Source organism: Culex quinquefasciatus, chromosome 3, assembly GCF_015732765.1.
Source record: "Culex quinquefasciatus strain JHB chromosome 3, VPISU_Cqui_1.0_pri_paternal, whole genome shotgun sequence".
NCBI lineage: Eukaryota > Metazoa > Arthropoda > Insecta > Diptera > Culicidae > Culex > Culex quinquefasciatus.
In genome coordinates, this window is record NC_051863.1 from 43,711,449 (window position 1) to 43,724,791 (window position 13,343).

General features: G+C 37.2%; 1 protein-coding gene across 1 annotated transcript; it reads right to left on the reverse strand.

The window, feature by feature from the left end:
- Positions 1–134: 134 nt before the first annotated feature.
- Positions 135–11,727, reverse strand: LOC6052244 (alpha-tocopherol transfer protein-like). Its single transcript, XM_038260226.1, has 3 exons — positions 11,103–11,727; positions 307–762; positions 135–239 (listed from the first exon to the last, which is right to left on the reverse strand). Exons 1-3 carry the CDS (start codon positions 11,524–11,526, stop codon positions 196–198), a joined length of 924 nt encoding a protein of 307 aa, XP_038116154.1. The 5' UTR covers positions 11,527–11,727; the 3' UTR covers positions 135–195.
- Between the last annotated feature and the right edge of the window lie 1,616 nt (positions 11,728–13,343).

The window sequence follows — 13,343 nt, forward strand, 5'->3', positions numbered from 1 at the left end:
CAGTTTTTCACGCACAGTTTATTTTTTTTAATGTTGTTGGGGAATTTTTTGAGGGCTGTGCAGTCGGTTATTCGTTGTTTTATCTTTATTTTTGACCATTTTGTAAAATTAACTTACGTAGACTCTTTTTTTAATGCAGCTTAAAGTATTATTTTAAAATCTTATGAATTACACACTTTTTTTTTAACGATTTTATTACTTCGAATCTGGATTTCCGGTGAACCCGTACGAGTCGTACTCTGAAATCAAAATAAAAAAAAACTCAATTAATTCAATCAAATACCCAAAACCCGCTCAACACCTCACCATTGAAGTACCCCTCGTAGTGCTGGAACAGCTTGGCAAACAGTTCCCCGTCATAGTCCGGTGCCGACGAGCTCCCGCCGTATTTGGGTGGCAAAAAGCGCGGTTTGATGTGCTTCGCCAGCGAGTGCCAGCTTTTCCCATGCATCACCGTTTTCGAGCGCAGATCCCGGCTCATGAAGGGTTTCAGCGTGGAAAACAGCACGTTGAACAGCATCCCGTTGTTGACCACGTGCAGCCCCTTGGTCACGACCGGCGTGCAGTAGTCCATCAGGCTGAACAGGTAGCTGCAGCAGCGGGGCGTAAAGTTGGTGATTTGCCCCATCGAGAGCCCGTCCACGTCCAGGATCAGCTGGACGCCGTTCTGTTGGGCGTTCCGGTGCAGCATTGTGGCGATTCCGGTCAGCCGGATGGCGGCGATGAACTCAACGAGGGACACCTTGGACGTGTCCCAGACACCTGGCGAGACAATGGTTGGGACGACATGCATAAATCATTAACAAATCACAAGTAAATGAATCACTACTTTCGTGATATTTGTTGTTCAAAAATTCTTGTTTTATCGAACATTTATTGTTAGAGTCAGTCTTCCCGAAACGCACGGTACGGTTACACGCCGTACAAGTTTTTAGTGCAGATGAACCTCAAACACCACGAGGCTACCATGTTCGAGTTCTACCCGAACGACGCTCTCAAGGTTTACACGCGGTGTAAACACGGGTTCAAACCTCGGGTAGAAGGCAGTGCGAGCGAAGAGCTATAAAGAGACGAACAAATGTCTGCTCTCACTTTTTCCTCGGCAAACACTGTAGAGTGACTGCCGCGGAGAATGAACGCCACTTTACAGCAGAGGGAGCGTGAGGGACCTTTTTTTGTCTCTTTTGTGCGTCGTCCGCCTGCACGACGTTTGTAACCAAGGTGCAAGGTTCGGTTTTAAACTTGACGTTCGTGTACGGGTTCAGCCTGTACACAGCAAAGTTTAGGTTTGCTTGTACGCGCGCACACGCGGTGCTGGTGTTTGATCGAGTACAGAGAACAGAGAACGCGTTTGCATCGCGGTCCACGGGACCACTGGTTAGAGCATACTTTTTTTTCTAGAAAGAAATTAATACAAAAATAAAATCAAACTTTAAATTTCAAGGGTTTTTCTTTCAAATTTGCAAATGAGCATGAGCATGAGAATGAGTTGGTTGTCCTTCTCCGTTGCTGAACAGGACCGTAATATCCCATCAGCACAACCGGTCACACGCTTCAACGATCAAATGATGTTTCCCTTATCAACAGCATGCATGAATGCGCTGAAAAGTTAAAACATTAAGTTCATCAAAACTAGAGCCGGTGCGAATAGGAAACAGTCGTTGGCCACCAACGGCGCCCGCCATGTCAGTTTTTAGATCTCGAGGGGATGGGACGGGAATGTTAGTTAGCACAGGCTGCTACCAAGGGTGGGTTCTATACGATATCCACACCCCCGCGTGTGCCGGAAAACTACTTCAACTAGGGATTTTGTTAGTGGGGAAGGGTAATGGCCAGGATTCATCATAGAGGATGATGATGTGGCCCAATAATCAATGAATTTCGTTAGTATTCTCAAAGCAAACAATCGGATGATGCGGATGAGACTGTTCCCGGTTATTTGGTGTTGAGTTTAGCATAAATGATTCAATCTTAAATAGCCGGCTGTGGAAAGATAGAACCAAAATTATGTGTGATTAAAAGGTGAAATATTGAACTCAGCGTAACATATTTAAGGCTGGTATGCAGATCGGAAGGAACGCAAAACTCCATATAAAAAACGCCCAAGAAACGGTCAAGAAAAGGGTCACGAAAAGATTTTTCTTAATCTAGGCCTGCCCAACGTCCGGCCCGTGAAGCCATTTCATCCGGCCCGCGTCGGCTTTTTAAAATATTTCTAAGACTGGTCCTTAAGGCTGTTCATGAAGTATTAAATAAATAAAATTATTGTCTGAATTAAAAAAATAAGTTTGAGATCAAATTTTAACATAGTATAGTATAAGAACATTCTTCATGTTTGAATTTAATTCTTGTAATTTTTATATTGATATTGATATTTTTAACTGAAAAAATTGTGCAGGAAAACAAAATTATCCATTTCGTAAAATTGTGAAATTTTTGAAAAAACTTGTTTTGTTGTCTTAAAATTTACAAAAAGAGACTAAATGTTACTTCTTTCAGTTTTGACTGTGTTTACTTCAATTTGGAGCAATTCCAGCCCAAAACAGGAATTTTTCAGGTACTTTTTTTCGACCCTCTCCAATTTCAATGAAACTTTGTAGACATGTTATCCTACGCTTATATAAACCATTTTTGTGTATATGGAGCCAGTTCCACACGATAATGACATTTGAGAAGGGCGTAAGCGTTTTAAATATTTTTGTAATTCGGAATTTAAATATTTCTGTATCTCGAAGCCGTTGCATCGTATCAAAAAGTGGTCAAAGACAAACTTGTAAAAATTTGACGGGCTTTTCGATAAAAATACACTGAAAGAAAAAAACACCTAACTTTTATGAGATTTTTTGATTTTTAAGTTTAAAAGTCAAATTTGAGGGGGAGCCGTTTTTTTTCGTTCAAAATTTTTGTGAAGATAGCCTAAGATGATACAAAAATCATTTACTGAAACTGTTTTTTGAAAAGTGCTCTAATCGTCAAAATTTTCAAAAACCGAATACGGGAATCGATTCTCCAGACAATTTTACATAAAAGTCTCCATATTGACCATTGTCCTAAGTCCAATCCTTGTAAAGTTACAGCGGTTTTAAAAATAAAAATGTTGAAAAAATAGGTTTTTTGATGGTTTTTGGCAATTTCTATATGACAGACTTGATTTTTCAGTCTCGAAAATATTTTTACCGGTAAGCTCGTCAAATTTCCCATAAGTTTGTCTTTGACAACATTTAAATTGGATGTATGAGCTTGCAGATATAAGCTAATTACATTGCTCATAATTGAAAACATCATATTTTTTCAGTGTAGTATAGTAACCTGGATAGTAAATTAGCTTATATCTGTAAGCCCATACATCCAATTGAAATGTGGTCAAAGACAAACTTATGGGAAATTGGACGAGCTTTCCGGAAAAAATATTTTCGAGACTGAAAAATCAAGTCTGTCATATAGAAATTGCCAAAAACCATCAAAAAACCTATTTTTTCAACATTTTTATTTTTAAAACCGCTGTAACTTCACAAGGATTGGACTTAGGACAATGGTCAATATGGAGACTTTTATGTAAAATTGTCTGGAAAATCGATTCCCGTATTCGGTTTTTGAAAATTTTGACGTTTAGAGCACTTTTCAAAAAACAGTTTCAGTAAATGATTTTTGTATTTTTAGGTGAGTTGCTCCATCCTGCATTTTCGTGAGTCTTTTTGTAACATCTTAGGCTATCTTCACAAAAATTTTGAACAAAAAAATCGTGGGCTCCCCTCAAATTTGACTTTTAAACTTAAAAATCAAAAAATCTCATAAAAGTTGGGTGTTTTTTTCTTTCAGTGTATTTTTATCGAAAAGCCCGTCAAATTTCCTACAAGTTTGTCTTTGACCACTTTTTGATACGATGCAACGGCTTCGAAATACAGAAATATTTAAATTCCGAATTACAAAAATATTTAAAACACTTACGCCCTTCTCAAATGTCATTATCGAGTGGAACTGGCTCCATATACACAAAAATGGCTTATATAAGCGAAGGATAACATGTCTACAAAGTTTCATTGAAATCGGAGAGGGTCGGGTACAACCGATTCCCTATTTGGCATGGAATTGCTCTTTGAAGTTTTTTTCTACTTTCTTTTTTTTTAATAAATAGGTAAGTAAAACTAACGTATTTTTCCAGAACAACTTTTTAGTGATAAAGTTTTTTTTTAAAACGCTTGAAAACCAAATTATTCATACTGAAAATAGATCGCTGGAAATATTTTTAAAATATTGTAAAATTTATCAAAAACTTTATTAAATTGCAACGATTATTGAAATTTTAATATTTTTTTTATAAAAAAAAAAATATATCAAGGTATTTAATTGCAATCGTAAAAAACAATATCTATATAATTTTAAACAACCAAAAATTAAAATAAGTCAGATGAACAAATTTTTGAATGTTATATTTGTTTTTTCATTTTTAAAATCAAGATATATGAATCATATTTGCAATACTAGTTCTTCTATGTATTTGCTTTAAAAGAACCCAATTATAAGAGAATTAATAGAAATGTGTTTACTTTTTCAACATTTTCAACTTTTATCAAATATTAATTCCGGCCCGTCACTGCTTCTTAAAAATCAGATCTGGCCCGCAGGGCCAAAAGGTTGGGCACCCCTGTCTTAAGCGGTACGCAGCTGAAAAGTAACAGAAACGGAAAGATTGCGTTTGACGTTTCTTCGCGCGGTGCTTGGTTGTAATAACATAACAAGCAAGGGTAGTCTGAGAGGATCGAAATGTAACAAGTAACATTTTTTGTCGCGGATCCTTAAATGCAACTATTTCGTAACACCCAAAATGTGCTATCACATCATAGTTAGAACACTCGTGGTGCCCTAAAAAGCGCACGAAAATTTTGTGTTGGCAACATTTAGCCGCTTGTTACAACTTTGTTACGACGAAGTTCCAGAATCAATTTGTTTGTCTGAATATGTCGGTAAAGTAGTTTGTTGTGTTGCCATGATGTTGCCATAGGGGGATGGCGTCGCTATTTTTAGACCACGTTTTCCACTTTTTCTCATCGAAACCGACTACTTTATCGACTTCATTTTGCTGGGCGAGATAGGACGCCGTCTATTTTTAGACGATGACTCAGCACTTTTCCACTCTTGCGCTTAAAAAAACCAGGTGGCAGCACGATGTAATGCCACGTCCCTATGGTTGAGCTGAACTACACAGCAAATAAAGTAGTAATCCAGCTGCGTGTAAAAGACCTGGGTGTAAAATAAATTTTGCATTATTTTATGAAATTCTGTGTAATATTACATACTGAAATATGTAGCCCATCAGTATGGGAAACCTACTTTACCGAAATGTCATGCCTATATATGCGTTTATCCATTCCATTCTTCATCGGTCTGATGGCCGAGCGGGCTAAGGCGCCAATCCTTACTGATGGTGCTGGGTTTGAATCCCGTCGGTTGCAACTTTTTTTTTGTGTTTGCAAAAAATGTACATGCAGTGTGTAATATTAAGTGTTTATTTTGACGAAGGTGATGTGCATGCTTTGGCATGCGATTTTACCATCGGATTTTTTGCTGTGTATATATAAGGATTTTTGATTTCAATATTATTCTTAGCACACAAATCGGGCTAAGTCACATGTTGCAACAATGGAACCAATAAGTTTTCAATATGTTTCGATTACACAACGAAATGGATTGTTAAAAAGTTGTTTCAATTCGAAACGTTTGCTACATTGCAACGTATTGTTGCTAAAAGGTCATTTACAGTATGTAAAAAAAGTATTTACACCCCTTGGGCACTATGCACATTTTGTGATGAAACATGTAAACAATTTAATGTTGACATAAACCTAGTACTACGTTTTATTCAGAAATTCATGCCGAACATTTTGCTGCAAAAAGCTCATGAAAAGATGTTTTCTATAAAAAGTTATATAATAAATACTATTACAAAAATAAAAAAGGTGCAAAAAAAGTTTGTACACCTTTCGAAAAATTAACATAAATAAAGTTATTTGTTGACAAATCACCATAAATCCAGTCTCCCAACTCCAAATAGGCATCCTTGACTGATTAAAAAAATAATTTGGATTGAATATAAAGTTTACTAACTACTTAGTATAAAAGTTTATATAACTCTGGAAATTCTATATAAAACTTATCTAAACTTAATTTTGCAAACTTTCAATTTAACTAAATGTCAATATATTACCATAGAATTGCTAAATAAACATTCTGGAGGGTATAACACCGTTTTGGGGTCTTTGTATCGCTAGAATAGATTTTTCGTTGGAATTTCGTACCAACCCGGAATTACGTCGTCGGAAAATCCGCCGGCATTCGAACCGGTCCACAATTAACAAGTCAACCTATGTGGCATCGGAAAGGGCATAAAATTTCCGATCTTTTGATACCCATACATCTAGGTTTTCTATAAAACCCACGTTTTTAAATACCTAGGTAAAAACGTTGTTATGGTTTTGTTTGAGCAACCTGCCAAAAATGTATGGAATTTCGTAATTTTTGTTTTCATGGAACAAACATACTTTTTGCCCAGGTATTTAAAAACGTGGGTTTTATAGAAAACCTAGATGTCTGGGTATCAAAAGATCGGAAATTTTATGCCCTTTCCGATGCCACATAGGTTGACTTGTTAATTGTGGACCGGTTCGAATGCCGGCGGATTTTCCGACGACGTAATTCCGGGTTGGTACGAAATTCTAACGAAAAATCTATTCTAGCGATACAAAGACCCCCAAAACGGTGTTATACCCACTCCAGAATGTTTATTTAGCAATTCTATGGTAATATATTGACATTTAGTTAAATTGAAAGTTTGCAAAATTAAGTTTAGATAAGTTTTATTTAGAATTTCCAGAGTTATATAAACTTTTATACTAAGTAGTTGGTAAACTTTATATTCAATCCAAATTATTTTTTTAATCAGTCAAGGATGCCTATTTGGAGTTGGGAGACTGGATTTATGGTGATTTGTCAACAAATAACTTTATTTATGTTAATTTTTCGAAAGGTGTACAAACTTTTTTTGCACCTTTTTTATTTTTGTAATAGTATTTATTATATAACTTTTTTTAGAAAACATCTTTTCATGAGCTTTTTGCAGCAAAATGTTCGGCATGAGTTTCTGAACAAAACGTAGTACTAGGTTTATGTCAACATTAAATTGTTTACATGTTTCATCACAAAATGTGCATAGTGCCCAAGGGGTGTAAATACTTTTTTTACATACTGTATATGTTTCTACAGCAAAACAAAACAAAAACTGGACTTAGACAAATTTATCATGTTCCCAAATGCTACTTGGGCTTCTACTTTGTTTATGTTTACAGCTGTAGTGTAATTGTAGTATAGTGAGGAACAATGGGGAGCAGCGCCGTACCTAGGGGTTGGCGCAGTTGGCGACCACCAAGGGCGCCAGCTCTTGGGGGGCGCCGAAATCGATGATTGTACAAAATTTCATGTCAGTCAGTCATCTTCATTTGATATTTAAAAACAGAAAGGGCGTCAAATTATAAAGTAGAACTGCTAATAACTAAATAATTTGGTTTAAAATATAAAAAAAATATACTTAGGGGCGCCGAAATAATGTGTATGAATATTTCTACCGAAGAGGTTTTGAAAATTCATACTTAATGCTTTTTTTTGTTATAGAAGGGGCCCTCAAGTGGCAGAAAATTCAAGGAGTTCTATAAGAGTTTTTCGAAATAAATACAGCATTAAAGTTTGGACTGTTGTATAATGAAGTTTAAGTCATACTTTCCAGACTAAAACAATGTCCAAATATAGGCTATTTTCACGTTAGTTTGGCTGCTATATTTTGAGCTTCTTTAAAATAGGAATTATTTTAACATTAATACATATACTTTTCTCTTGAAACTTTGACATTATAGAATTCAAACAAATGGCCTTTGAAATATTTTCAGCAAAATTTTATAAGCATAAGCCCTTTTATAAGCAACTTCGTGCATTGAAATTTGTCTACGCTTTTTATAAACACTAGGGTATTGAAATAGTAAAAGTGCTGTACATTTTCACCAACAAGACAAACATTATTTTTTCAAGAAAAAAATATTTCACGCAAGCTGTTATGAACATCACTTTTTAAGTTTAGGCTTAACCGGTGTAGACATATTTCTACGCATTTATCTGCGAGATTCGACAGAAATCTGCCTTAATCAGAACAACTTATCAATTAATGTTTCAGGCTGTTCAATTGTTATTTCGCTAAAATTTCACATTTATTTTTTAAATCATCTTAAAAGCTTTGGCAATGAGAAACAATTCAAACGTTTTTTTTTCTGAAAAATGAGAATCAGTTAAAAACAAACTAATAATATTGTTTCAAGGTTTGAATACATTCATCAAACTTTGTCTAAAAAATAATCTTCTAGAATATAAAATTGAATTTTACGAATCAATAAATAAAAAAAAAGATGAAAAATATCAATGCCAAACATAATTAAAAAAAAAATATGAAAAATATTCTCATGCATCGTATGGGCGAATCACTTAAAAATGAATGGTTAAAAATGTCTTATCTTCATATTTTCTACCAAATATAATGATCTTATTAATATCATTAAAATAAGTTTCATCATGAATTGCGCTGGATTTTGAATGATCTTTAATTGATTTTGATGAAACTTGGTTCTACCGCTGCATTTTTAAAAATTATGCTGATTATTTTTTTTAATTTTGAAGAAGGATTTTTTTTCTAACTACACCGAAATTAAAATTAAATTAATGAATTGACAAAATCAGCTAAATATTTTACGAATTCGGGAAAGTCCTTTGCTTATACAACAAATTAATACTAGATCAGATCAAATTATGCAGGCTTGGAAAATATCAAATTTGCTAACAAGTTATAACAAAATTTATCATGATTGAGCATTCAATTCTATGCATTTATCTGAAAAATAAATTTAACAAAAAACTAAACCCTGCTATCCATTTTATGAAATCTAAGAAAATATTCAGCCAACATAATTCTTACAATAAATTTTCAGTTCAGCCTTTCTCATATTGATTTGAAAAATGTAACATAAAAAACTGTGTTTCTGAATTTAACTAACATAATTTAGTACTCTAATTGCAATTATAAAATCAAAACTCATTGAAGCATTCATTCAAAATCAACATTAATTTATCAAAATACTTGTAAATTTTGGAGGGGCGCCAAATTGATGCTTCGCCAAGGGCGCCGTGGACCCAAGGTACGGCTCTGATGGGGAGCATTCAAAAATTACGTTACGCATTCTGTCTTTTCAGCACCCAGGTAAAAACCGACGTCTTAGGCACTTTCCATTCTCTTTTTTGACCTGAAATAAAGACGCCTCAAAAACGTGACAGGAAAACATCCTTGGAATAAACAATGTCTACTGAGTTGGAACAGCCGTTGAATAGACTATACGCATTGACAACAAACAGATGCCTCCGTGCTCTTTTGTGCTAACTGAATAGGAATCCCAGCGAGCTTATTACAAGAGAACACATAGGATTCGAAACACTTATCTTGAAAACTACGAGAACTATCTATAACTGGGGTCAATCGGGACACATGGGGCGAATTGGGACAGCAGTTTTTACCATGTTGGAGCACAATATTTTGTTTTTTTTTTTTTTTTTTTTTTTTTTTCTGGTTGGTTTCGGTTAGAACAGACTTAGACCAACAAAATGTGTACATCCATTTCCAAATTAAAAAGCTTTAAGTTCTCTAAAAACTGCTGTCCCTGTTCAGACTGAAGTTCCGATTCGCCCCAGATTACTGTATAATTTTTGATTCATCCTCCAAATACTATCTACACCCGAAGGAAAAATACATCTCAAAATCTGCAACAGTGGATTTGCTGCAGAAAATGTCACATTTTATAACATTTTTTGCAGCAAGCCCGTAGATCATTTTTGCCCGCGTGTAAACATTTCAGCGATCTGCAGTTCTCACCATCACATACAATAGGGACGTGGCGTTACATCGTGCTGCCACCTGGTTTTTTGAGGTGCAAGAGTGGAAAAGTGCTGAGTCATCGTCTAAAAATATACGGCGTCCTATCTCGCCCAGCAAAATTAAGTCGATAAAGTAGTCGGTTTCGATGAGAAAAAGTGGAAAACGTGGTCTAAAAATAGCGACGCCATCCCCCTATGCTGGCCCATCCCCGAGCAACACTCCAAAGAGAAGCATATGTTGGTGTTCTTCCACTCACTTTTCATCTAGCGTCCATGGCGCTGTGGTAGTGTGTCGGTTCAATAACCAAGATGTTGGTGGTTCAATCCTCGTTCTAATAAGGTTTTTTTTTTCGTGAAATACAACCAAAAAGCCGTCGGTAATGTCGATAATTGTCGGTAACGGGCAAAAATGTCATACCCCTATATCGCAAAAAATGCATGAGGACAGTTTTCATGCAGATTCTGATATACTTTCATGCCGCCATGCATCAAAATCATGCGACCGCCGTTTGGGTGTACAAAATTACGTACGACAATGTTAGACTCCTTTAACAATCACATTGTTGCAGGATTGGGTCTGTAAGTTTGACAATTTTGAAATAAGAAGACAACCACTTCCCTGGTTGCTGTGCACCCTTAAAAATCTATTCTAGAGGTGTTTTCGGAGTTGCAAAAAATGTTGTATAGAACTCGGTTCAAAACACGATTTTTTCAGCACTCAAAAACGACAACCGGTTCCGTGTACGTACCGGTACGTGCGGTTTGAAACTGAATTCGCATACAATTCGAATCGAACTCCGTTTCAGAATTCGAATTGAGTTGACTGGGTTGTTGCATAAACAACTGTTTTGGTAATGCCATAATAGTTTGTCCAGTACTGCAAATCTGTTCAATTGTTGTTTTATAACAGATAATTACAACCTATCTTTTAACAACCATTACTGTCTATCAAATAACTGTAAAGAGGCGCCAAATCTAGAGCAGGTGTTGCACCACACAGACACCCAGACTCGTACACGTTTTTCGGCTCACAGATTACACAATCGCCAGTTCAAAACAGTTCAAGAGCGTCGACTTGAACGCACCGTCAGGCGACAAACTGGTTCTTCGCACCACAACGCGACCACGGCGACGCTACTTACGTCCCATCTGGATCACGGCAATGACGGCACCGTCGTCGGTACACTCGGGCAAGTACCGCATCAGCCCCAGCTCGAACACGTGCCGGATCTGGGCGTACGACTTTGTGAACTCGTTCTCGCGGTACAGCAGCCGGTAGCTGTAGTCCAGGATGTCGAAGGCAATTTTGGCATCGTTCTCGCAACACCGCAGGTACACCGGAACCATCCAGTTGGTGGACAGTTCCAGCGGAAAGTTAAGGTTTGGCGTCGCGGTCACGAGGCGACGCAGGTCGGCCAGGGCTTTGGCCGTTTCTTCGGACAAATCTTCGGAGGCGGAGGTACGGAGCTGCAGATCTTCGTCGTAGACGGCCCGGTGCAGACACACGTGGAAGCCCCCGTCCAGCTCCAGCGTGGGATGGTTGTGCTCGTTGAACTTGATCGACATGATGTGGTTGAAACCGAACGAAAGACACGTTAGACGCGCCCGGGACCAGACTGTACACTGAGGCTGATTAAACACGATCAGCCAGCTTGCTACCACGCACTCTATTGTAGGTCAACCATGTCACGGAGCTGTGAACGCGAACGCGCGATGAGATCGATGTAACAAAACGTAATCTATGCTTGCAATTTTTCAAACACTTGTTTGTTTCTGAAGATGATGGTGATGATGATGATGATGGATCCTAAGCTCGGAGTGATCGACGATGTAACCACCTGGCACCGTCCGAACGAACTGCCAGCTCAGCTGTTCGGTTTTTGGGAACTTTTGCTTTCGAACTCAGCGAGCGGAGTGAGAGTCACGCACGCCACGGACGACTGGTCAGGGTGGTGCTGTTGAACCATTCAACTTTTGTTTTCAAGAGACCATTCCCATTGGCTGACCTTGGTGGGGTGTTTTGGATCATAATGCTGGTCTTTAACACAGTAAAAAAATCATGGTAAAATATTATATCTGGAAATGTTGACATATTTTGTGTCAGAAAAAAAATTGTAATGGTTTTTCTGAATATGTGTAAATTTACATCTTTTATGAGTAATTTTACTTTTTCTGCTGAAATTGATGTAATATCACTGTCGAAATAGAGATTAAATTCAACCTAAACATTTTTTAATCTTCTAAAATTCAACTTTTTTACTGTGTATCAATCGAAAGATTGTTTTTGATTTACTCCAATAGGTCAATGCACTTTGCTTCAATAGAAGAACAATTCAGTGTGTGTGATGTTTAGCCCGACCCTTTCATCAAGGGAATTGTGATTTTAGACTTTTTTTTGTTATTTGAATAAACTTTGTTCATAGTAAATAAGTAAATTTTTCCCATGACCCATGAAGAGTATCGGGGCCGCATTTACAAAGCGGTTTCGATGGCTGTTTCTTAACATGTTAAGGTTAATGTTAACATTCCATAGGTCGCCTTCCCTAAAGTGTCGTGACAAGGTCCAGCTTGTGGTGATACGTTACCTTCTCTTTACTAAGCAATCGAATCCAGAAGGGAAAAGTTTACCAGTTGTGTTGGTCCGAGCCGGGATTTGAACCCCGATCTACCGCTTACAAGGCGGAAGCGCTACCACTAGGCTACGAGGCTCGGTCTTTGTTCACTTTGTTCATGCATTCCCTATTAAAAAAAAAAACACATTTTGCATAGGAGTAGATTATGGTTTTAATGAATGATTTTGGTGTGCTGCATTTTTGTGAGGCTTTGCAGCGTTTACACAAAATATTTGAAAGGAAAAAATAGAGGGCTCACCTTTAAATTGCACTATTAAACCTTTCACTCGAAAAATCTCATGGATATGACGAGTATTTTTATTTCAGTGTATTTCTTCAGAATGCTCGTAAAATTTCCAACAAGTCTTTGACCTTTTTTAGATACGGGGCAACGGATTCGAAGTACAGCAATTTTCAATTACGAAAAACAAACATATTCAACACTCCTCCGTCCAAGGCATATTTCACTTACACGGACGACCAAGCCTCCGAAACAGTTGCTTCGCTAAATTCAACTCGCTCGCATTTGGCTCCATTTCAACCAATCTTGATCGTTCTTGCAGCATTCAAACCGGTAGGATTTCAAGATTCATCTAAAACAAGAACGAACCTGATCCGACTTACCTGCTAGTAACACCGACTAAATTCGTCGAAGCAACTCTTTTTAGGCGCTTGTTTTAGGGAACACACCATGGGGACCATCCATAAACCACGTGGACACTTTTTTGGGAATCTTTTACCCCCCCCCCCCCCTTCGTGGACAATTGTCCA